The sequence below is a fragment of the Aotus nancymaae genome, unplaced genomic scaffold (assembly GCF_030222135.1).
Source record: "Aotus nancymaae isolate 86718 unplaced genomic scaffold, 86718_ANA_hifiasm-v0.15.2.pri h1tg000076l, whole genome shotgun sequence".
Lineage (NCBI taxonomy): Eukaryota > Metazoa > Chordata > Mammalia > Primates > Aotidae > Aotus > Aotus nancymaae.
In genome coordinates, this window is record NW_026988491.1 from 15703010 (window position 1) to 15728192 (window position 25183).

Consider the following 25183-nt stretch of genomic DNA (forward strand, 5'->3'; position numbering starts at 1 on the left):
TTTTTTTTTTGAGACGGAGTTTTGCTCTTGTTGCCCAGACTGAAGTGCAATGGTGCGATCTCGCCGCAACCTCCACCTCCTGGGTTCAGGCAATTCTCCTGCCTCAGCCTCCCAAGTAGCTGGGATTACAGGCACGCGCCACCATGCCCAGCTAATTTTTTTGTATTTTTAGTAGAGACGGGGTTTCACCATGTTAACCAGGATGGTCTCGATCTGTTGACCTCGTGATCCACCCACCTCGGCCTCCCAAAGTGCTGGGATTACAGGCGTAAGCCACAGCGCCCGGCCTTCCTCTCCTTCTTTTCCTTCCTCTTCTTCCTCTCCTTCCTCTCTTTCCCCTCTTTCTTCTTCCTTTCCTTTTCTTTTTCTTTTTTACGTTTAGACATGGGTTGTGACTGCCGCCCATGCTAGAGTGCAGTGGCATGATTGTAGCTCACTGCATCAATGCAGCCTGGAACTCCTGGACTCAAGCGCTTCTCTTGTCTCAGGCTTCGGAGTAGCTGGGACTACAGATGTGCACTGTCACGCCCGGCTTGGAATTTAGTATTCTAAGTTCAATGGGGTGTGTTTTTTGCTCCAATTTATTATCACTTTTAAATTGGGAGATAATGTCTAGCGATAAATGCAAAAATCTTAAGTGTTAAGTTCAATTAGTTTGGACAATTGTATACGTCAATGTTATACCACCTAAAAGAAGATACAGAACATTTCCATCACCCCAGAAAAGTCCCTAGTGGGCCGGGCGCGGTGGCTCACGCCTGTAATCCTAGCACTTTGGGAGGCCGAGGTGGGTGGATCACCTGAGGTCAGGAGTTCAAGACCAGCCAGGCACCTCATCTTTTAAAAAAAAAAAAGTCCTTAGTGACCCTTTACCATCAATTCTCCTTGTCTCTTTTTTTTTTTTGAGACAGTCTTGCTCTGTTGCCAGGCACCAGGCTGGAGTGCAGCGGCACGATCTCGGCTCACTACAACCTCCACCTCCTGGGTTCAAGCAATTCTCCTGCCTCAGCCTCCCAAGTAGCTGGGACTACAGGCGCGTGCCACCATGCCCAGCTAATTTTTGTATTTTAGTAGAGACGGGGTTTTGTCATGTTGGCCAGGATGGTCTCGATCTCTTGACCTCGTGATCCACCCGCCTCGGTCTCCGAAAGTGCTGGGATTACAGGCGTGAGCCACCGCGCCCGGCTCTCCTTGTCTCTTAAGCACTTAAGGGTGTTAAGCATATTATGTTTGCGGTGGTTTTTTTATTTTTTTTTTTACTTAAAAGATGTGGTAATATATGTTTGCGTCTCCAAAGGATCTCTCTCGCTGCTGTGCAGAGGACAGCAAGGCATGTAAAACACAGGCCAGGAGAGGGATGACAGGGCTGAATTGCACCGAGGTCGCCTGGCAACCAGACAGCGCGGTCGAGGCGGAGGGGGGAATCGCTCTGCGCAGGGGAAAGGAGGCCCCGCCCCCTCCCCTTCCTCTTTCCGCCCCACGCGGCGCAGGAGCGACAAGCAGCCTCGCTCCGCCCCGGGGGCGGACAGCGGCTTCTTATTGGTGGGTTATCCGGAAGCGATGGATTCGGAATCTCGCCTGAAGTAGCGCAAGCGGGGGACAGCTGTGTGCTGTGCGTGGTGCGTGGTGCGCGGTGCGTGGTGTATGGTGCGTGCGGCGGCGCATGGTGCGTGCGGCGGCGCATGGCGCGGTTGCGGGGCCTGGCGTGGCGTGGCGTGGCGTGGCGTGGCGTGGCGTGGCGGGGTTGTGCGGAGCGGGCGAGGGCGGGGGTGCGAACCCGGAGCTCTGGACGAAGAGCGACTCCCTCTGGCCTCAGTTTCCTCCCGTTGTAGTAGCGGAGCATGGCCCGCACTGGGCACCCGAGACCCGTGCAGCCTCACCGCCTGTCGGGGGGGCCTCAGCTACCGGGACGGGACCGAGACCCTAAGGGATCCTCCCTGCCCCTGGCTCTGGTGCGTGACTGACCTTCCCATTCCCAGAGCCCCCAGCGCAGGCCGGGATGTTCGTCCTGGTGGAGATGGTGGACACAGTGCGGATACCCCCGTGGCAGTTTGAGAGGAAGCTCAACGACTCTATTGCCGAGGAGCTGAACAAGAAGTTGGCCAACAAGGTACTGGGCCCGCGACTCGCGGGCAGGCCTTGGCGCGGGGGAGCCAGTGCCGCCCACTGGCCGTGGGCCTGGCCTCGGTCATGCCAAGCCCTGGCCGTGGGCAGGCAGCTTAATGTGTCAGAACTTTTCTTCACTGTGAAACGGAATGTTGAAGGGGATCAAAAGAAAATGGGCTTGAGAAAGGGAGTTGTAACTGTAAGTGCTAGATTCCACAATTCCAAATTACTTTGCAATTGCAGGCAAGTTACTGACTCCCTCTGGACCTCGTTTCCATTTGTAAAATGAGGATAAAATGTTGCTGTCTTTTCAGCCTTGCATAGTTTTTGTGAAGATGGACAGTTCTAGTAGTATGGAGTTAACTATCAGGAGGTTCATCCCTTCAATCCAGCAGCCAGTATTTGTGCGCCTTCTCTGCGCCATGCCTGTCTGTGTGCCTTAGTGCGAGCTGAGAGGTCTTCCTACTGCCGTTCCTTGGGCAGCCCTCCCTTTCCAGTTATTCTGTGTCACATCAATCTCTTTCCTTCTGAGACTTTTTTCTTTCCCTCTCCATGAGGGCAGGGACCTTATATGTCTAATTGCCTGCAGTATCCCCTAATTTAGCCAGAGTCTGGAGGGAGTAGATGTTCCATAATTTTCTGTTTTTTTTTTTTTTTTTTTTTTTTTTTTGGGAGGAGAGTCTCTGTCACGCAGGCTGGAGTGCAACCGTGCGATCTCGGCTCACTGCAACCTCAGCCTTCCAGGTTCAAGTAATTCTCCTGCTTCAGCCTCCCAAGTAGCTGGGAGTACAGGCACGTGTCACCACGCCCAGCTAATTTTTGTATTTTTAGTAGAGCCAGGGTTCACCATGTTGGCCAGGCTGCTCTTGAACTCCTGATCTCAGGTGATCCACCTGCCTCGGCCTCCCAAAGTGCTGGGATTACAGGCATGAGCCACCGTGCCCGGCCTAATTTTTATATGTTTAGCAGAGACGGGGTTTCACCATGTTGGTCAGGCTGGTTTTGAACTCCTGACCTCAGGTGATCCACCTGCCTTGGCCTCCCAAAGTGCTGGGATTACAGGTATGAGCCACCATGCCCGGCCATTTGTCTGTTGATGGAATGAATGGAACAGACAAGGCTCTGTACTATAGTGTGGTGGGAAAAGCAGACATGAATGAGAGGGGTACACAGTTGAGTGTGTGGTGACAAATTGAGGTAATTGCTATGAGGGACAGGTGTTCACACACCTGTGGAACAAAGGAGCGTCACCTGGAATGAGGGGGCCTGCAGCTTTATTGAGGAGGTGGGGCTGGAGCTGAGATCTGATGGTGAGGTGGAGCCAACCAGAGGATTCCTTTTTGGGCTGGGAGGGCGCTAGGTGGAGAGAAGAGCCCTAAAGGCAGGAACTGGCCTGTGCAAAGGCCCTGTGAAGAAGCGGTACAGGCTGGGCGCAGTGGCACACACCTGTAATCCCAGCACTTTGAGAGGCTGAGGCAGATGGATCACCTGAGATCAGTAGCTTGAGACCAGCCTGTCCAACACAGTGAAACCCCGTCTCTACTAAAAATGCAAAAATTAGCCAGGCGTGGTGGCGCACGCCTGTAATTCCAGCTACTCAGGAGGCTGAGGCAGGATAATAGCTTGAACCTGGGAGGCGGAGGTTTCAGGGAGCTGAAATCGTGCCATTGCACTCCAGCCTGGGCAACAAAAGTGAAACTCCATCTCAAAAAAAAAAAAAAAAAAAAAGAATAAGGGATATAACACCCCACCATGGTGTGGAGGAGGCTGGTGTGGCTTGGGCAGAGGGGAGGGTGGACTGGAAAGGTGGGTGGGGGCCAGGCCACACAGCCCTGTAGGACATCAGAGTTGAGGTATTAGTCTTTATCTGTGGATAAAGTGTTTTTACTACCTGACAGGCATCTAAATATAAAGACACACTTCCTTCATGAGAAGTGGGTACTTGAGTTAGGTTGTAAAGGGTTCTTTCTCCTGTTTTTTTATGAGCTTAAACCATGCCACAAGGAAAAGTTTGGGATCATAGCACACATAAGGCTGATAATTACTCGGATTACAAATTGAATAGGTAGTTTGATTATATATGCAAGTTCCTAGGGAAGCTCCTATACACTCATAATGTGTTTGGTATAGTAAAGTTTTAACTTGTGTATTCCCTATCCATGTAGTATGGGTGCATATAGGACACCCATTTAGGACTTGCCCCCCTTACTAGATTTGCCATAAGGGCTAACAGCAAAATGAAAGGCCACATTTTTACACTAAGACTGGGCAAGGAGTGCTTTTTCCTGGGAGCAAAGCTTTGCAGCAATGACAACGTAGTGATAGGATAGTTAATATTACCAAAGTAACAACAGGGCTTAAGATTTTGCTTAAGATTTTAGTTTACATTCACTTATCCAGTGGAGATTCCTCAAACTTCGGCTGTGTGTTGACTAGTCAGCTTCTGGTTATGTGACTAGAGCGGGGCTTGACGACTTCTCAGGGTTATCTGCGTCTGGGACTGGACCGGGCTGGTCCTGGTCCTTGATGACATGTCTCAAGGTTAGCCTGGTGGGATGCTTGGATCTGGCCTACTCTTTCACTTGTTTTGGGCTGCTGGCTTTAACCAGCTGTGATGAATCCAGGGAACAACTTTAGCAATTTTAACAGCGGTGGGGGTGGATAAGAAATAAAAGGGTCATCCCATGCAGGGCCCAATGTGGTTGGGTTGGGTTCCATTTCTTTTTATTTATTTATTTATTTTTTGAGATGGAGTTTCGCTCTTGTTACCCAGGCTGGAGTGCAATGGCGCGATATCGGCTCACTGCAACCTCCGCCTCCTGGGTTCAGGCAATTCTCCTGCCTCAGCCTCCTGAGTAGCTGGGATTACAGGCATGCGCCACCATGCCCAGCTAATTTTTTGTATTTTTAGTAGAGACGAGGTTTCACCATGTTGACCAGGATGGTCTCGATCTCTTGACCTTGTGATCCACCCGCCTCGGCCTCCCAAAGTGCTGGGATTACAGGTGTGAGCCACCGTGCCCGGCCCTATTTATTTATTTTTGAGATGGAGTTTCGCTCTTGTTGCCCAGGCTGGAGTGCAATGGGGTGATCTCTGCTCACCCACCCTCCGTCTCACAGGTTCAAGCAATTCTCCTGCCTCAGCCTCCTGAGTAGCTGGGATTACAGGCATGCACCACCATGCCCAACTAATTTTGTATTTTTAGTAGAGATGGGGTTTCTCCATGTTGGTCAGGCTGGTCTCGAACTCCCGACCTCAGGTGATCCGCCCGCCTCGGCCTCTCAGAATGCTGGGATTATAGGCATGAGCCACCATGCCTGGCCTAGGTTCCACTTCTTAACTCAGACAGAGTATCCCGGTTTAAATGAATGGATTGGAGTTGTTAAACTTACAGGTGTTTTTTTCTGTACCGAGCTTTGTACTTGCTCCAAGGCTTTACCTAGAGCCTGCATTTTTTTTTTAATGTTTATCTTTTTTATTAAGATTTTTTTTACCTGGGTTAGAAGGGGGTGGTCTCCCAAACAAAACCTTAAAAGGAGAAAATCTGGTCTGTTTGGTTGGGGTGGATTTGACTTGGAGGAGGACCATGGGCAAGACTTGATCCCACTGTAAGTGGGTTTCCTGACAGATTTTTTTTTTTTCTTGAGATGGAGTTTTACTCTTGTTGCCCAGGCTGGAGTGCAATGTCACAATCTCGGCTCACTGCAACCTTCACCTCCCGGGTTTAAGTCATTCTCCTGCGTCAGCCTCCTGAGTAGCTGGGATGACAGGCATGTGCCACCACGCCCAGCTAATTTTGTGTTTTTAGTAGAGATGGGGTTTCTGCATGTTGGTCAGGCTGGTCTTGAACTCCCGACCTCAGGTGATCCGCCTGCCTCAGCCTCCCAAAGTGCTGGGATTATAGGCGTGAGTCACCGCGCCTGGCCATCCTGACAGAACTTCATTAGCAATTGTTTTAGTGTCCGGTTCATTTGCTCTACCTTCCCTAAACTCTGGGGACAGTAGGCAGTATGTAATTTTAGATTTATTTTTAACAGTTGAGATTTTGAACAATCTCAGCTATAAATGCCGGTCCATTGTTAGAACCCAGAGTTAGCGGCAGCTCAAACCTGGGGGTAATATTGTTAATAAGGCTTTGGTTACCTTTCTGGCCTTTTCAGTTTGAGTGGGGACTGCTTTAACCCACCTGGAGTAAGTACAAATACCAACATACACCGATAGCCTCCTGCTTAAGGCAATTCGGTAAAATCTACAAGTAAGTTTTCACAAGTTACTGCCCCTGTTCCTTGAATTCCCGGGGTCTGGGTTGGCCCTTGCCGTGGGTTGTTCTGAGCACAGGTTAAGTGTTGTTTACAGATGGCTCGGGAGATGACACTGAGCCGTGGCACATAGAAGTGGCACCCCACTCTAGTGTTTCTAGTGCTGTTTCCTCATATGAGTTCCTTGGTGGAACTGTTTTACAAACCTGGGGGCTGTTACCTCAGGAATAGCTAATTTTCTGTCTGAGAACCTCTACCAGCCTTTTTTAGTATAAGCTCCATTCTCCTGAGCAAACCAGGCCCTCTCATTTGGGGAGTAATTTGGCTTCTCTTTAGACAAGGGTTCTGGGAGGAGAGGCTCGGCACACGCTGCCTTCCTAGCTGCTGTGATGGAAGACAGAGTATTTATTGCTGCACGTCTCATTTCTGCATTTGCTTTTCTGTTTCCTCTTGCCTCTGGGGTCCCACCTTTTTGATGGCCTTGGCAATGTATAACAGCTTTTTTCTTAGGTCCCCGTACTGCAACTAAATGCTATAGGATTTATTCTGGGTACTTTTCACTTGTTCCTTGAGCAGCTAGGAGTCCTTTTTCCTTATGTATGCTCCCATGTACATGTAGCATAGCAAAGGCATACTTTGAATCAGTATATATGTTGGCTCCTTTATCCTTTGCTAACATCAATGCCCATGTTAAAGCTCTAGCTATTAGCTCTGCTCTTTGAGCTGAGGTTCCTGTTGGCAGGCTTTGGGCATTTACCACTGAATTTAGAGATACAACAGCATATCCTGCCCGTCTGACTCCTGTCACCAAGCTGCTACCATCTGTAAAGTAGTTGACATCTGGATTTCGGAGGGGTCGAACTGTAAGTTCCCTTCTACTTGAGAATACTTTACTGTTTTTATACAGTTATGTAGGGGAGCTTTTGACTCCAGTGGGAGCAGGGTAGCAGGGTTGAATGTTTATAGTTTCTAAGGTTATGCGGGGCTTTTCACATAAAAGTTCCTGGTATTGGGTTATTTTAGGATTTGACAACCAGGGTCGCCCTCTTTGATTCATTAGTGTTAGGACAGAGTGTGGCACCTGTGCAGTTAACTGCTGCCCCAGAGTTAGTGTATTAGCTTCCTGTATGAGCATGGCTGTAGTGGCAAGAGCCTTGAAGCAGGGTGGCCATCCCAGCGCCAGAGTTCAGTTGCCTAGATAGGTAGGCTATTGGGTGATGTCATCATCCTAAGACCTGGGTTAAAACCCCGATAGCTGTTCCCTCTGTTCGTGAACATACAGGAGAAGGGGTTTAGTTACGTCTGGCAGTTCTAAAGCAGGTGCCTCAACTAGATTGTATTAAGTGCCTTTTTGATTGCATTAAGTGCTTTGTGTTTCTCAGGCCTCCAGATGAAGGGTTCCTTTATGGCAATCTTTAATAGTGGGTACTCCTAGGAGAAGGTTATTTAGATATTGCAGAAGGACACACAGTCTTTATTTGGTGGAGTATAAGGATTAAGGTCTGATGCTAGGGCCTCACTGAAAATCGTGGGGGATTTTTTGAACCCTTCGGGAAGCCTGGTCCAGGTATACTGGAGATTTCCTCATTGAAAAACAAAGATGGGTTGACTGGTACGAGGTGAAGACAGAAGAAAGCATTCTTTAAAACAGTGAACCGTACTGCATTGGAGGCAATTAGGGAGAGCAGAGTGTATGAGTTTGGAACTACTGGGTGGACCATTACTGTTGCTTGGTTTACAGCTCGGAGGTCCTGCACTGGCCGATAATTATCACAGATATGGTACAATTTATTACTAGGCAGTGGTTTCTTTACTGGTAAGAGTGGGGTGTTCCAGGGTGACAGGCATGGCATCAGAATGCTGTGCTTTTCAAGTCATTCTAAATGCTTTTTTATGCCTAAAACAGCCTCCCGTGGTATGGGATACTGGTGTAGCCGGGGTGGCTCCCCCTTTTAGTTCTGCTACCACCGGAGCATGATTTATGGCTAGCCCAGGTGGATTGTTTTCAGCTTATACATCTGGGAATTTACTAATTAATTCTTAAAATATAACTGTCTTCATTGGCCTCCAAGTTTGCTTTATAGGTCCCTCCATATCCTTAGCAAGTAATTGCCACTCCTCGGCTTGTGGTACTGTGAGGTCTAATACCATAGCCTTTGGTTGCGTAAAATCTAAAGTTATGTTCCCTTTAGGCTTAAAAGAAATTTGTGGCCAGGTGTGGTGGCTGACGCCTGTAATCCAAGCACTCGGGAGGCCAAGGCGAGTGGATTATTATAAGGTCAGGAGTTCAAGACCAGCCTGGCCAACATGGTGAAACCCCATCTCTACTAAAAATACAAAAATTAGCTGGGTGTGGTGGCATGTGCCTGTAATCCCAGCTACTCGGGAGGCTGAGGCAGGAGAATTGCTCAAACCCAGGAGGCGGAGGTTGCAGTGGGCCAAGATTGTACCACTGTACTCCAGCCTGGATGGCAGAGCAAGACTCCATCTCAAAGAAAACAAGAAAAAAAATTTGTTCTTGTAGTTTTTGGAGCCGATCCTTCCCCAACAAAGGAACAGGATAGCTGGGAAAATAAAAAAAACTTGTGCTGCACCTCTCATCCTCCAATGACACATTTTTTAACGACAAAAGAGTTTTTTTTTCTGATACTCCTATAGCCCCATAACCGTAGTATAAGTTTTAGACAGCGGCCCCACTGGTTCTGTTACCGCCAAATGCTCAGCACCTGTATCTACCATGAAATCTATTTGTTGGCCCCCCACCTTAACCCTGACCATAGGTTCCTAGGGACCTAGAGAAATGGAGCCCAGTCTATTTCAGAATTCATAGCTGTCCACCCCAGCCATAGCAATTAAGGCTGTATCCTGATTATTTGGGGCCTGCTGGCTTCCTGCTGCTGCTGCTGGCCCAGATATTACCTGGGGATAAAACCGGTGGCTACATGGGTCACCTGATTTTCGTAGACTGCCCTTTCAGGGCTCTTATCCTTTCAGTGTCCTTCCTCTTTGCACATCACACATTGATTTCTCTCTAGTCTGGGCTGGGTTTCAGACTCCCATCTAGCCATACCTCTTTCTCACCCTCTTCCACGTCCTCCATGCCCTCTCATACCCCAGCTCCTCTCTTTTTTTTTTTTTTTTTGTTTGTTTGAGATGGAGTTTCGATCTTGTTGCCCAAGCAGGAGTGCAGTGGTGCAATCTTGGCTCACCACAACCTCCGCCTCCCGGGTTCAGGTGATTCTCCTGCCTCAGCCTCCCAAGTAGCTGGGATTACAGGCATGCACCATTATGCCCAGTTAATTTGTATTTTTAGTAGAGATGGGGTTTCTCCATATTAGTCAGGCTGGTCTCAAACTCCCGACCTCAGGTGACCCACCTGCCTTGGCCTCCCACGGTGCTGGGATTACAGGCGTGAGCCACCTCACCCAGCCTCCTCTCTTAACTAAGGCAGCTGCTAGTAAGTCCGCTTTTGCTTTGCCTTTCACCTTGCCTTTATCTCAGCCTCTTCTTCCCGATTGTACAACACCTTTGTAGCTACTTGTATGAGTTTGCTGGCATTTTTGCCCTCAAATTCTTTTAGCTTTTGTAATTTCCATTTCAATCTTTCATTGCCAGGCTCACTTTTATTCGTGAGGTCTCTGTCTCATTTGTGTTTTCTCCTTCTTTCTCTCCTTACGTTTGCCGTTTCACTTGCTATTACACTAGCTCGACAGCTTTTTCTTACACTGTTCACTTTATCTCAGCTGCTTGAGCCAGTTGCCCCACACACAGCTGCACCACCGGCTGTCTCTTGCCTTCAGGGTCAGCAGTTTAACTCTTTTTCTCTCTGATTTTTCTTTTTGCTTTTTTTTTTTTTTTTAAACATACCGGAGCCAGAGCGGGGCTTGCCCTGGGATGCTGTAGCCACTGCTTACACTTTTCTTGCCCACGGGTGGCCTCCTTGGGGTACAGGTGGCCAGGTCGTGGTCCTGCTCTCACCTGACCTGCGAGGTTCTCAGCGCGCGGCCCTGGACCATCCTACTGCAGCTATGGCTGCTGGTCAATCAGGCTGTCCTGGCCCCTCCTGCCACCATGGCTAGCCCCCGACCCAGTGCGAGTGGGCAGTGCTGCGCAGGGGCGGTCCGATGGGCATTCCTGCTGTGCTGCTCCATGCTTAGTCTCGGCCCTTCCCAGCGCTTCACAGGCACACTGTCTGGCTCTGGCCCTGGTGCAGTCACTAAAGCAGCCTGGCCTCTGTGCGCCTGCAACCTTGCCTTCTTGAGCCCCGCCCCTGACAGGCAGCTGGCAGAGCCCCTCCTCACGTGTGAGTGGTCCTTGCAGGCACCCCTGTGGCCGCCCCAGGGGGGCCCTCACCAGGGCTTTTGTGGGGCTGTCTTGGCCAGTGCCGCTTCTCTACTTTCCTGATTCTGCTGCTGGTCGGGGGAGGGGGTCTTAGCTCTTCTGTCTCCCCCTGCATGGGGCTTGTCTGTCTCCTACCCCCTAGTCATAGGTGGTGGAGGCATTGGCCTGGGCTCTGCTCTCCTTACCCCCTTAGTCCTAGGCAGCGGAGGCAGAAGTGGTGGCCTGTTTGATCACCTTGACTTTCCTCTCTAGCTTCCTGGGGCAGGGGCTCAGATTCCACTCTGGGAGTGTAGCCTGGGGTGTGTCACCATCCTAGCCTGGCTGCTCAGGGGCTGGGGGCATTTCTGTCTCCTGTGGCGATTCCTGCAAAACCAGTTTTCTCTGTTTTCCCTGTGTCTTTTCCTTTGTCTCCAAAGCTCCGGGCAAAGCTAATTTTTCTTTCATGCTGGGCTCATGCTCAAGCTCCAGTGTTTTGCAATAAGCTGCCAGACAGGGCTGCAGCCATGCAGGTTGGGTTCGAATTATACTCAGCCATAAGTCAATATAAGGGAGTTGGTCCGGATGCCCTGGCTGTCCTCCGACCCTGGTCACCACCTTAAATAGACAGCTAGTTGTTTCCTTCTCTGTCCTCACGTGACCAGTAGTTCTTCAGCTGGCGATCCAACACCAGAAGAAGGCCATTCTAATTCACAAAGAGTTCTCAACCTTTGAGGAGTTAGTTTCACACCATAGTCTCCCCCAAAGCGCTTCTTAAAATTTCTTAATGTGCATTTCAGTGGTGGTACTTTTGACACCTTTCCTCCCATCTCCTCCTTTTTTGATGCATAATTACCTCCACTTTCACTTTGGACTGGTTAAGCTGTCCGCCGATCAGAGTAGGAGTGGGTATTTCAGGTGCTGCTTGGCATTGGAGAGTTCCAGTACCTAGATTATGGGGCACCTCCTTAAGCCATATACGAAATCACCCCTGGCTTCGGCTGGCCCCACACTTCACTCAACGCGTACAGTCCATGCTAAGGGACTTGTGGCTCCCATATGTCACTTCCTGCATCAGCTCCTCCCGGAGGCGTCTCTTTCACGCACTTTCACACACCTCCCCCCTTTTCATATATCTTGTGCTTTCCCTTTAAAAACTGACTTAACTTGCCTGTAGGAATGTGAGTTTCATCCAAATCAGCAATTCACTCTTGCCTCCCCCAGTCCTTCTGGGCAGGATTAATAGTCACTTCCCAGGACTTGATCAGACTCTGCTTTCTACCCTCTTGGGCAGGCTCTTGTTATCTTTTCTCCAAAGGCCTTACCATAATTCCTGAAGTATATTGGTCTTGGAGATCGTTCTGTAACCCCTTTGGTTTCGTTGTGCTGTCAGGGAGGGGCACTGGGTCGTGGGAGAGCTGCTCCCTTGGGCACAAGCTGACCCAATGGCACACCTGAGGTCATGAGTTTCCCCTGGCTTGGGGCCCCATACCCGCAGGCAAAGGAGACAGTAAACCTGTCGTCTCTGTTCCTGGCTGGCTCACCAAATTATGTTGCAGATATCAGGAGACCAGAGAGACCAATGGGTGAAACGGGAGGATTTTATTTAGGTGTACCAGCTCAGTGGATTCGCGTCCAAAAATTGAGTGAAGGATACAGAAAATGGGATACTTTTTTTTTTTTTGAAACGTGGTTTCTCCATGTTGGTCAGGCTGGTCTTGAACTCCCGACCTCAGGTGATCCACCTGCCTCAGCCTCCCAGAGTGCTGGGATTACAGGCGTGAGCCACTGCCGGGCTGAAAATGGGATACTTTTTGTACATTCAGGTTGAGGTAGCAGCTAACAGGTTTACAGAAGCCAGAACAAAGAACAGTTAATTACTTTGTAACATGTCTTGGGATGTACGTTACATTTGAAAAATGGCATTTTGAGGAACGCATTGTATATTCTTTCGGTGTTATCTTGTCCTGTGACCTTGCAGCCGGTCAGCAAGAAAAATAGTCTTGAGATGCCTGGGAACTTTGCTGAGAATGTGGGGAGAATAGATAAAGTAGGTTTTATAGAGAGTTAGTTAATTTTAAGCAGAGCTGGGAGTTAGGTTTTATGTTGAACACAACACAGTAAACTTTATTATGCAGCAGTTACAGACTTTTTATTATTATTATTATTTTTTTTTTTTTTTGAGACAGAGTTTCGCTCTTGTTACCCAGGCTGGAGTGCAATGGCGTGATCTCGGCTCACCGCAACCTCCGCCTCCTGGGTTCAAGCAATTCTCCTGCCTCAGCCTCCTGAGTAGCTGGGATTACAGGCACGCACCACCATGCCCAGCTAATTTTTTGTATCTTTAGTAGAGACGGGGTTTCACCATGTTGACCAGGATGGTCTCGATCTCTTGACCTCGTGATCCACCCGCCTTGGCCTCCCAAAGTGCTGGGATTACAGGCGTGAGCCACCGCGCCCGGCAGACTTTTTATTATTTAATTTCCCTCTTCAGTCTCAGGGCTGGCCACAACTCTGCACTCTCTGAGCTTCTTGCTAATTTTTGGACTGTTCCTGCAAGGGTTCTAAGTGGGGGTGATGACATGGGTGGCAGATAAGCAGACACTGAGTAGCTAGTCTTTGAATCACCATGGTGTGGGGATGGGCTATGGGATTTCTGCCCATTCTCGCGGCCTAGGTCATGTGTCCCTCTGCCAGCTGTAGTCCCTGTGGCTGTGGCTGTGTATCTGAGATGTTGTGAGCACAGTGGGGTTTAGCTACGGTTCTGATGCTTACGAAACTGAGTTCTGGCATTGGCTTTGGGATGTTGGAGAGTCCACGTTTAGCCAGCATTCCTGTCACTGGTCCTCACTAGTAATAGCAAGGACCCTTGATGATGGTTTCCAGCACGCGAGCCAGGCACTAGGCTAGGGGCTTCACATCTGTTCTCTCTCTTTATTTTATAACCCTGCAGCCTGATATTTCACATTTGCAGATGGGGAGACTGAGGCTCAGAGCGGTGAAGTGACCCTCTTGGCAGTCACACAGTGGGTGGTGGAGCTGGCCTTGGGACCTGGACCTGTTTTGTCACCGAGGCCCTGCTCCTTCCAGAGCTCTGCATCCTTCTTATCCTGGTTTCTTATCCTGGTTCCCTCCACAGACTCATTTTCATCTTAAAAAAAAAAAAGGAGATAATCACAGCTTGCTTGTGGTTGTGAGGGGCTCAGACTGCCTGGGAGCTGGGCCTATGGTTACTCTGTGTCTGTGTGTACATGTGTGTCTGTGTATGTTTGTATGCATGCAGGTCGTGTACAACGTGGGACTCTGCATTTGTCTGTTTGATATCACCAAACTGGAGGATGCCTATGTATTCCCTGGGGATGGCGCATCTCACACCAAAGGTGGGTATTGTATGTCCCTGGGGCATTGGGTTTCCTAGGGTTCAGTTTTCTGTAGCAAAAGGTCAAGCCAAAGCCGGGTGCAGTGGTGTGTGCCTATAGTCCCACCTACTTGGGAGGCTGAGGGCAGGAGGATCTTTTAAGCTGCAGAGTTCAAGGCCAGCCTGGGCAACATAGCAAGACTCTGTCTTTAAATAAATAAAATATTTAGGCCGGGCGCGGTGGCTCACGCCTATAATCCCAGCACTTTGGGAGGCTGAGGCGGGCAGATCACGAGGTCAGGAGATTGAGACCATACTGGTCAACATAGTGAAACCCCGTCTCTACTAAAAATGCAAAAAAATTAGCTGGGTGTGGTGGCGCACACCTGTAGTCCCAGCTACTTGGGAGGCTGAGGTAGGAGAATTACTTGAACCTGGGAGGCGGAGGTTGCGGTCAGCCGAGATTGCGCCATTGCACTCCAGCCTGGGTAACAAGAACGAAACTCCGTCTCAAAAAAAAGAAAAAAAAAACAATGTTAAAAAATAAAAAAAATAAATAAATAAAATATTTTAAAATTTTAAGATGTTAAAGCCAAAGAGATGGCCAGAGGGTAGTGGTAGGAGTCCTGGAGGTTGAAAGACCTGGGGCCTCATTCTGAATTGGCCAGGAATTGACCCAGTGACAGTGGCAGACTTCTCTGGGTCTCTGTTTCCTCATCTGTGAGGCCTGCGATGTGGACTAGGTGATTCTCAAGCCTCTTCAGCTCTGAGAGCATAGCTCTGTGTCTGTGCCCTTTTGGTCTCATTGCTACTGGGCCCTGCCCCTGTCCAGTCCTCGGCTGCCCACTGACTGTGGAGAGCAGATGGAAGGGGATTAGCAGTCTGACTGGGGGCGGGGGCTTCGATAGTGGGACACAGTAGGTAAGAGTGTGGCCCTGGGATTCAAAGCTGAACTCTGCCTCTTACTAGCTGTGTGTTCTGGCAGAATATGTCACTGATCTGTGCCTCTGCTTCCTCATCTGTCAACTGCAGTTCAGGATAAATTTTATTTTACTTTATTTTATTTTTGAGATGGAGTCTCACTCTGTCACCCAGGCTAGAGTGCAGTGGCACGATCTCGGTTCATTGCAGCCTCCGCCTCCTACGTTCAAGTGATTGTCTTGCCTCAGCCTCCTGAGTAGCTGGAACTACAGGCATGCGTCACCATGTCCAGCTAATTTTTTGTATTTTTAGTAGAGACGGGGTTTCACCATGTTAGCCAGGATGGTCTCTATCTCCTGACCTCGTGATATACCTGCCTTGGCCTCCCAAAGTGCTGGGATTACAGGCGTGAGCCACCGTGCTCAGCCCCAGGATAGATTTTATATGCCAGGACCATTGTGAGGATTAAGGAGTTAATATGTGAAAGCCCTTAGGACAGAGGCTTGGCACCTAGCGAGCACTTAGTGGCTTATCAGGTTGAATTGTTTTTCCCTGTTCTGTGGGTCAGTTGGGTGGTTTTACTTTGGGCTGGCTGGGCTGGGGCTGGATGATCTAGGATGGTCTCACATTCTGATGGTTGGCAGACCGGGGACCTGGGCTGGGCCAGCCCATCTCTGCTCCATGTGGTCTCATCTATCAGTAGGCCAGGCTGGGCTTGGTGGTTTTAAGGTTCCAAAGCTCAGCAGATAAGTACTTCTTAAGCCTCTGCTTCAATCCAATTGGCTAGGGTGAGGGGATGAAGAAATAGACTGCACCTCTGGATGGGAGATAGTGCAGTCACATTGCAAAGGGGTGTGCATCCAGGGACAGGAAGGTGATCACCAGATCCTGGAAGGAGGGAGGACTAGAGAGAGGACCACCTTGAGAGGAATGGGGACCACCAGTCAAGGGAGGTGGTGAGCCCCAAGCATTCTCTCAAGATGGGAGAGGGGCATTTATCGTTCTTGTGCCTGGACCAAGCCAATGCAGGAGATGGTGAGAGGCCCATTGAGACGGTTCAGGCTATCAGTGTGCAGGTGCCCAGCCTGCCACCCCTTGGGCACTCAGAAGCGCAATTCTCAGGCCAGGCGGGTGGATCACCTGAGGTCAGGAGTTCGAGACCAGCCTGACCAACACGGAGAAACCCCATATCTACTAAAAATACAAAATTAGGGCTGGGCGCGGTGACTCACACCTGTAATCCCAGCTACTCGGGAGGCTGAGGCAAGAGAATTGATTGAACTCAGGAGGCGGAGGTTGCAGTGAGCCGAAATCGCACCATTGCATTCTAGCCTGGGCAACAAGAGTGAAACTCGTCTAAAAAAGCAGCAGCAGTGCAGTTCTCAGCCTGCCCCAGGCCTGCTGAGTCATAATCTTGGGGGATGGGCCCAAAGACTGTTTTAAGGAGGTGCCAGGTGATTGTCACACCAGCCCGTGTTGGAGAAGCCTTACTGTACTCCATACTGGTCAGCCTCTCAGCACAGACATGTCAGAACATTCCAGAATATGCTGTGAGACTGCCTGGTTCTGTGTCTAGCCTTGAAGGAATTAATTAGTTCACATGGATGTTACCGTACTGCACGGAGAGGCTGAAGAAACAGGCTGTCTTTGTAGGAAGTAGGAGCATTTTCACTAGCAGAGAAATAAGGCCGCAGTGTGAAAACAACCACGAGGGCCTCTGTTTAGAGAAGGATGCCGAGATGAGCCCAGTCTCTGCATTTGGACAGGAGCCTTGGTTGTCTAGGAGACAAGTGGTAATAGGTACCAGAACTACCAGAAAAATTTGGAGAAGAAAGTTGGGGCCAGGCGCGGTGGCTCACACTTGTAATCCCAGCACTTTGGGAGGCCAAGGTGGGTGGATCACCTGAGGTCGGGAGTTTGAGACCAGCCTGGCCAGCATGGCAAATCCTGGTCTCTACTAAAAGTACAAAAAAACGTTAGCCAGATGTGGTTGTGCAAGCCTGCAATCTCAGCTATTTGGGAGGTGGAGGTGGAGGTGGAGGCAGGAGAATCTCTTGAACCCAGGAAGCTGAGATCACACCACTGCACTTCAGTTTGGGTGACAGAGACTCCGTCTCAAAAAAAAAAAAAGACAAAAAGTCGGAGGAAATTCTGTCCAAACAATTGGAAGATTTCTACTGCTGGCTTTTATTAGCCCCCACCCTTATCTGTCCTGGGTCTCTGTTTTCTTGGAAACCAGGTGGGAGGCATGGAGTGATCACAAGGACCTAGATTTGAATTAATTCTGGCTCTGACCTCTTGGATGGGGACCTTGGTGGGTACCTTCGCCTCTCTCAGAGGAGAGGTTTCCTCCTCTGTATAGTGGGGTTAGCCCAGCAGCTACAAAACTCCTGTTGAGCACCATGCAGGGTGAGTTGTGATTTTGTGGTGGGAGCCAGTTGCCATGCTTTGAGGCTGACGCCTGACCCCAGGCCCTGTTCCTGCTGCTCCCATTTCTGCAACCCACAACCTCACTCAGGGCTGTCACCAAGCCAGTGCTGAAGGGCTCAGCACCTGGGCATGCTGTGCCTTCACCTTTGCTCTGAGGAGTATTTATTTGCTTGGGCTGTGGGAGCAGTGGCTTTACCTCTCTGAGACTCAGTTTCCCCATCTGTGTACACAGTAACAGCAATAGAGCCTTCCCCCATCATTAAATACCTGTGAGGAGTCAGTGAGCAAGCCTGAGTGAAGCTTTGGTCTAGTGCCCCTGCGTGGAGGGAGTGTCACAGATGATGGCCTTTGTGACATGGGACCCTGACCCCCACTGGCCAGGTTTATGCCTCATGATTAGGTGCCACCCCGTTCTCGCACCCTCCAAGCCTGGGACCTGCTGTACCCTGCTCCTACCTGCCCCATTCTGATCGGGGGCCCTGCTCTCAGCTCCAGAGCAGCCCTCCTTTGTGGCCACCTTTTTTTTTTTTTTTTTTTTTAGATTTTTAAATATTTTATTGATTTGCAAATTGGGCAACCTCCTGAGCCAGAGTCTCCCTCACTACTGACCTTTTTTTTTTTCTTCTTGAGATGGAGTCTTCCTCTGTTGTCCAGGCTGGAGTGCAATAGCACGATCTTGGCTCACTGCAACCTCTGCCTCCCGGGTCCAAGCAATTCTGCATTGGCCTCCTGAGTAATTGGGACTACAGGCATGCACCACCACGCCCGGCTATTTTTTGTATGTTTTTTTTTTAAGGTGGAGTCTTGCTCTGTCACCCTGGCTGGAGTGCAATGGCATGACGTCGGCTTACTGCGAACTCCACCTCCTGGGTTCAAGCAATTCTCCTGCCTCAGCCTCCCGAGTACCTGGGATTACAGGCACCTGCCGTCATGCCCGGCTAATTTTTGTATTTTTGTAGAGACAGGGTTTCACCGTGTTGGTCAGGCTGGTCTTGAACTCCTGATCTCAGGTGATCCACCTGCCTCAGCCTCCCAAAGTACTGGGATTACAGGTGTGAGTCACCACACCCAGCCCTTTTTGTATGTTTAGTAGAGACAGGGTTTTACCATGTTGGTCAGGCTGTTCTTTAACTCCTGACCTCAGGTGATCCACCTGCCTCGGCCTCACAAAGTGCTGGGGTTACAGGCACAAGCCACTGTGCCGGCCTCTTTTTTTTTTTTTTAATTACACTGTCAGCATTTTGCAACTCCTTATGAAGACAGATCTCATCTATGATCATTAACTGTTTAGCTTCCCCCAAAGAGAGACAAACAGGCATTATTTGGTTCCTGGGGGAAGAACTCAACAGTCATGAAGCAGTTCTGTTGCTGAACATTAGGGCTTGAATCCGATCAAAATTCTAGATGCAAGGTCCAGTTTGGAGGAACTGTTGAGATGGAGGAGTACAGTGAATGACACCACAGTGCTCCAGAGGGTATGTTGGGTTGTCAGGCAGATATGAGCAGAGCAGGAGAGGCCCCCCACCACCAGGAACAACCCCGATCATCAGCCAAGCCATCACCACCAATTCCACAATGTTATCACCCGACAAACCCCACCCAGTAGCAGTCACTCCTGATCTTGCCCTTCACCCAGCCCCTGGCAGCAACTAAACTGCTTTCTGTCTTTGTGGATGCGGTTCTGGACACTGCACGTGAATGGAGTCGCACACTGTGTGGCCGGAATTCCTTCCTTTGTAAGGCTGCATAATATTCCATTGTGTGTCTGCAGCATATTTGCTTATCCATCCATCCATGGGGGACTCCGGGTGCCCAGCATTTGCTTTTGGATGTGGCTATTTCAGTCTGGGGCTCTCTGGGCACAGGATCATGTGCTGACCTACCCACATGAGCCCAGCGCCCAGACCGGGCCTGGCATAAGCCTGGTGCAGACTCTGTGAGGATTTTTTATTTTTTAGATGGAGTCTTGCTCCATCACCCAGGCTGGAGTGCAGTGGTGTGATCTTGGCTCACTGCAACTCCTACCTCCCGGGTTCATGCGATTCTTCTGCCTCAGCCTCCCCTCCCTGGGATTACAGGCACCTGCCACCACACCAGGCTAATTTTTGTATTTTGGTGGTGATGGGGTTTCACCATGTTGGTCAGGCTGGTCCCGAACTCCTGACCTCAGGTGATCTGCCTACCTCAACCTCCCAGAGTGCTGGGACTACAGGTATGAGCCACTGGGCCCAGCCTCTATGAGGATTTTTTTTTTTTTTTTTAAGATGGGGTTTCACCATGTTGGTTAGGCTGGTCTTGAAATCCCGACCTCAGGTGATCCGCCCGCCTTGGCCTCCAAAGTGCTTGGATTACAGGCGTTAGCCACCACGCCCGGCCTGAGGATTTGTTAAACCAAACTGAACATTGGGTTATGTAGGGGACAGGGTTTTTCCATCTTCGGGTAAGTGGTCCTTGGCCACCCTCATTTGCTCTCTGGGAGGTCAGCATAAGGCCCAGTCATCTTCATGGTGGCTGTGATGGCTCATGTTTTCTTCCTAGGGCGGGAAGGCCATTGGCTGCCTCTCCTCTCCTCGTGTCTTGCTGCCATGGGGGGCAGGGAGGAGGGCCAGAGGCCAGGGTTCCTGCTGTCCTGGGGGCCATGTGGCCGACTAGATGGCTGACGGTGTTATGGAACCCTCTGTTTGGGATTAAACATGTCTGAGGAAGGCAGGATTTGACCCGGTGGCCCTGTCTGGTGGGTACGGAAAGACCTGGCATCTCCCCATGGCTGTGTGGCTGTGGGTGTGTTACCCTGGCTCTGAGCCACTTCCTCATCCTCACAGTAGGAACTCAACCGTTGGTGACCAGCAGGGGGCAGTCGTGTACTTAGTCTCAGGCCAGCGTTAGACTCCCACTCTGGGACTTCCAGCAAGGGCCTGAGTGACAAGGTCACATATAGCTTCTGCCAGGACCTGGGGTCAGAGTCTGCCATGTGGGCACAGACACCCCACCTGGTGTTTTCCCTGCAGTCAGGTGAGTGGGGACCACGTGCAGCAGGGCCTGAGAACCCCTAGAGGCATTTTGGCTGGGCTGTTGCCTGTGCCTCCCAACGTGGGCATTTTTGGCCTCCGCTCCAGGTCGGAGCTCTGCCTGGGGCCAGCCTTGCTGGTCAGCAGGACGTGGGAGTTTCCACACCCTGCTTCCTCTACCAGTTGCTTCTGCCCTTTCTAGGAGCTGAAGGAGTGCCTTGAGGGAGACTGAAATTGGCTTTGGAGCCACTGATGGCTCAGAGTCTGGGCTCAGGTGTGACTTACCTGGCAGTTTAGGCAGTATCCAGTTACAGGACAGCTGCTGCTGGCCCCTGTAGGGGCCATGCTGTGACCTTGCAGGAGACAAGGGGAGGGTCTGGGCCTGTAGGGGAATGTGCCATGGAGCAGCCAGAGGCCACCAGCTGTGCTGGCACCTGAGGGTGACATAGGAGCCTGCTGGAGCCCCAGTCAGCATCATTGACGACCTTTCTTCATTTCCAGTCCATTTTCGCTACGTGGTGTTTCATCCATTTCTAGACGAGATTCTGATCGGGAAGATCAAAGGCTGCAGCCCAGAGGGAGTACATGGTAACAGTGGCCCTGATGCCTCAGACAAGACTTGGGAGCATGGTGGGGGCAGGTGGTCTTTGCCCATCCACATGGTTGGGGAGGGCGCAGGTGTCGAGGCTGAACCTTCCCCCCTCACCATCCCTTTCCTGTATTGTGTGGGGACCTCCATCAACAGTGAGGTTTCACTGTGAAGCATCACTCAGGACTTCCGGCACTGAAGCTGGCGGAAGTGACTGGGAGTCTTCAGTGCCCATTGGTCCCTGTTGTGTGCAGAGGTTTTGGGGACCAGGTGCTCCAAGCTTTGCCCAGGGCTGCTTGGCTGTGTGGGTGTTATAGGCAGAGGCATTAGGTGGGGAAGGGGCCTAGGTTTCCAATGACATCTGCCCCATGGGCAGCCCCAGGCAGGGCTTGCCTGTATAGCATCCAGACCCCGCAGTGTTTGACGTCCACTGGGAACCCCCGTCTCAGGCCGTCACCTGCTTCCTTCCTTCCAGTCTCTCTAGGCTTCTTCGATGACATTCTCATCCCCCCGGAGTCACTACAGCAGCCAGCCAAGTTGTATCCTCCCAAGGTTAAAATGGTTTGTCACAGAGGAGCTCAGGCCTCTCGAAAGGAAGGTCCCCACTCCTTAGGGTGGCCTTTGGGTCCTGTAACCTGATGCCACTGGCCTCTGTGCCTACCCCCAGCCTGTGCTTTTGCTCCAGAGGCACCAGCCTGTCTTGCCTCCCAAGCAGGGTGTGATGTGATGCCCATGTGCCATCAGGCTTGGCTGTCTGGGTTATGCACTGCACACCATTAGAGCCGTGGTATCCTGGGGACACCATTCACTTCTGGTTCACTTAGCTTAGGTTGTCCCTGCAAGAATCATCTTAAAGATCACTTTCCCTGGAGGCTTGTGCTGGTCTGAGGCTTCGCCTACGTGCCGGGTCCCGAGCTAAGTGTCCCTCCTGGGCCTCCGTTGTCCCCGTCCCACTCCTCACCCTGCTGCACTGGGGTTGTGTTTCTGTGGAGCTGTCCATGAATCTGAGACTACTTGCTAGGAAGGACTATCGTGTTACAGCTGTACCCACAGTGCCCAGCATGGGACCTAGCACAGAGGCAGGACCTAACAGTGGGACTGCCACCAGGGAACACATGGCTCCCCTATGTGGGTTCTGCTGGGGAAGATGGAGGGCCAAGGAGGGCCGCCCTGGCTGGGTGGCCGCATGGCTCTGGGTCTGCGCATGACTCCAGGATGTGTCAGAAAACTTGGCGCAGCCCAGCTGGTCCTCTTGCCAACCGTCATCAATTGGGCAGGACACCTCCCATCCCACTGTGTCCTCCTGAAAACAGCAAGTCCTTAGGTGCTCATCAGCGTGTCACAGGCTTTGATGAAAAGGGTATGGGGGGCCCTGTGGCAGGAGGCCCAAGTTGCTCATCTTGAGAGGTGGGACTTGCACCCTGTCTCATCCCCTCCTGCTCTGAGATCCGTGTGCGTCTGCCCATCATGCCTGGCTGGGACCCTGTGTTCCCCATCCTGGGTCCCTGTGTTCCCCATCCTGGGTCCTGGCACCCAAGAGCGCTTGCTCCTTACTGTTCAGCCCAGGCTTTGCAGATGGGGCTGGGACCTGCTTTTCCTGTGACTTCCCAGCCACAGTGATCTCAACCTGGGATTGGGGGTGGGTGCTGAGGGAAGCCCCTCTAACAGTCTGGTTGCTGCCTTGACCCTGGGCCCCCTCAGTGACGAAGCGGAGCAGGTGTGGGTGTGGGAGTATGAGACAGAGGAAGGAGCGCACGATCTGTACATGGACACCGGTGAGGAGATCCGCTTCCGGGTGGTGGACGAGAGCTTTGTTGACACGTCCCCCACAGGGCCCAGCTCAGCAGAGGCCACCACTTCCAGTGAGGAGCTGCCAAAGAAGGAGGCTCCGTACACGCTTGTGGTGAGTGGCCCTGATGGTGTTGAAGCCACTGTGAGGCGGGAGATCCAGTGCAGGGCTGGGGGCTGTGTCCTTGGGGCTCTGTCCTGAGATCTCCCTCAGCAGGTCAGGGATCTTGTTGGGGGGTCTTGGCTGGTTAATACTTTTTTTTTTTTTGAGACAAAGTCTTGCTCTGTCACGCAGGCTGGAGTGTAGTGGTGTGATCTCGGCTCACTGCAACCTCTGTCTCCAGGGTAGCTGGGATTACAGGTGCCCATCACCACGCTTGGCTAATTTTTATACTTTTAGTAGAGACAGGGTTTCACCATCTTGGCCAGGCTGGTCTTGAACTCCTGATGTCATGATCCACCCGCCTCAGCTTCCCAAAGTGCTGGGATTACAGGTGTGAGCCACCGTACCCGGTGGAGCCTGAGTTTCTGTAGGCCAGGGTTGTGAGACAATTAAGTTACCTGGCTGCTGGTTGGGGGTTGTGGGGAGATGAGTCAGGTTGCAAGGTGGACAGAGCTCATGCTGCATAAGACCACTGATAAAGAAGCTTTGAGGCCAGGTGGAATGGCTCACATCTGCAATCCCAGCACTTTGGGAGGCCAAGGTGGGAGGATTGCTTGAGGCCAGGAGTTTGAGACCAGCCTGGGTAACAAAGAGAGGTTGTCTCTACAAAAAACAATGAGCAGGACATGGTGGCATGCCCTGTGCTCCCAGCTACTTGGGAGGCTGAGGTGGGAGGATCCCTTGAGCCCAGGAGTTCAAGGTTATACAGCCTGGGCAACAGAGTAAGACCCTGTCTTAAAAATTTTTTGGGGGGGTAGGGAGGGGTCTGAGGGAGCAAGAAATCAAGGAAGGGGCTTGAGAGAGATCAAAGTCCTGAGATTAAGGGCAGGGCTCCCTGTAGGAGTAGGACTGAAGCAGTGAAATAAAAGGGAGGCTCCAGGGAAGAGTGATTCTCAAGGCTGCTCCCTGTTGGATGTATCTGGAGCACAGGCCTCGTTTGCTGAGCCTTCCTGGCTGGATTAAGAGCCTAGGTGGCCCAGGACGGCAGGCCTGAGGGCAAGGAAGGGTCCCTGACCCTCTCCTCGGGTTCTGGAGAGGGGTCTCCGCCCTGCATGCTGCAGTGTGCCTGCCAGGAGCACTGCTGGGCCCCCTTTACCTCTTGTCCAGGTTGGTTCAAGCCTGAGTGCTGGTGAAGTGTGTATGTTCTTTCTCTATCCCTGGCAGGGATCCATCAGTGAGCCAGGCCTAGGCCTTCTCTCCTGGTGGACCAGCAACTAGCCATGGGGCTGGACGGTGAACCCTACCACCCTTCGGGAAGATGGTACAGCGGAAGGAGGAATGTGAAGGCCTCTTTCTGGGAGACTCCATCCTGGCCCAGCAGGGAAGCTACAGGAACATGAGGGGGCAGGGCGGTGACAGGTCATTTCTGCCACACCTCAGGTGTCCTTCACTGCAGAGATAGATCCAGCTGTGGCCATGGCTGCTGGGCGTACGCTACATTGACTGAAAAGACTTTTCCTGGATCCTGGAGTTGATAAAAAAACGGCACAGACACCTCTCACTCACAGGAATGGTCATTCATTTTGGATTCTTGTTTTCCTTGCAAGAACAAAAGGTTCTCTAGAATCCTTCAGGCAGGAGAAAAACTTTAGATGGGAGTCTTGTCATCAAAAATAAATACACTTGCATGGAGCTGCTTAAGATCTGAAAACTAAACATAGGAAGGCAGGGGCTAAAAAGTTATTTTAAGAACCCCCCACCCAACCACAGTTACTTTGTGGGCTGAGCGGAGCAGCAGCAGGAAGCATGTCTGGTCACACCATCTCGGAATAAGAAGCCATGGCTGGCTGGATCGGATCCGCTGATGGTGCATGTGGAGCTGAACTTGAATATGAAAACAGCGCTGGGCGGGGAGGTAGGGGGAGGCACCCTCACTTCTGCAGCTCCTTCATTCTGTTGAGGGCACTGCCGGCACGGAACCACTCGATCTGCGTCTCGTTGAAGGTGTGGTTCAGGAGGATGGTCTCCTGGGTCCCGTTGGGGTGCTTGATGATGCATTTCAGGGGCTGCAAGGAGAAGGTGGAAGTGGTGGGTCCTGTATGCCATCAGCCCTTCAGCGGGGGAGGGAGGCAGGGCACTGCCTGGGGAGCTAGGAGGTTGGCAGGCAAACCAAATCCTAGTCTCGTCTGTGCCTGGGTAGCCCATGTCAGACCTAGATGGTACCCACAGGGGATTCCTGGGGCCCCAAAGGCCCTGCACGGAGTAGGCTGTCTCTTGAATGCCAAACCCTGGTGAGTAAGTGG

At 51.3% G+C, this 25183-nt stretch overlaps 2 protein-coding genes across 7 annotated transcripts in view; one reads left to right on the forward strand and one right to left on the reverse strand.

Annotated features, from left to right (window-relative positions):
• Window positions 1-1551: 1551 nt before the first annotated feature.
• Window positions 1552-24572, forward strand: POLR3H (RNA polymerase III subunit H). Of its 6 annotated transcripts, none has more exons than XM_012476670.1 (7): window positions 1552-1619; window positions 1980-2110; window positions 13967-14063; window positions 20902-20988; window positions 21465-21528; window positions 22691-22892; window positions 24105-24572. In XM_012476670.1, the coding sequence occupies exons 2-7, from the start codon at window positions 2000-2002 to the stop codon at window positions 24156-24158; spliced, it is 615 nt and encodes a 204-aa protein (XP_012332093.1). In that variant the 5' UTR covers window positions 1552-1619; window positions 1980-1999; the 3' UTR covers window positions 24159-24572. The 6 variants fall into 6 exon arrangements, with proteins under 6 accessions (XP_012332093.1, XP_012332091.1, XP_012332097.1 ...); XM_012476668.1 differs by having other exon boundaries at window positions 1565-1666; XM_012476671.2 differs by having other exon boundaries at window positions 1568-1647.
• The window catches only part of ACO2 (aconitase 2), a 61746-nt gene continuing 61005 nt past the window's right edge, over window positions 24443-25183 (reverse strand). The window contains exon 18 of the mRNA XM_012476667.2: window positions 24443-24946. Within this exon, the coding sequence (XP_012332090.1) occupies window positions 24812-24946 (135 nt within the window). The 3' untranslated portion in view covers window positions 24443-24811. The remainder of the gene's footprint in view (window positions 24947-25183) is intronic.

Coding starts and splice junctions, on each gene's coding strand:
- POLR3H (XM_012476668.1), top strand. CDS start 1,645: ATGGTGCGTGCGGCGGCGCATG. Junction 2,111..13,966: donor ACAAGAAGTTGGCCAACAAG/GTACTGGGCCCG, acceptor GTATGCATGCAG/GTCGTGTACAACGTGGGACT. Junction 20,989..21,464: donor CAGCCCAGAGGGAGTACATG/GTAACAGTGGCC, acceptor CCTTCCTTCCAG/TCTCTCTAGGCTTCTTCGAT.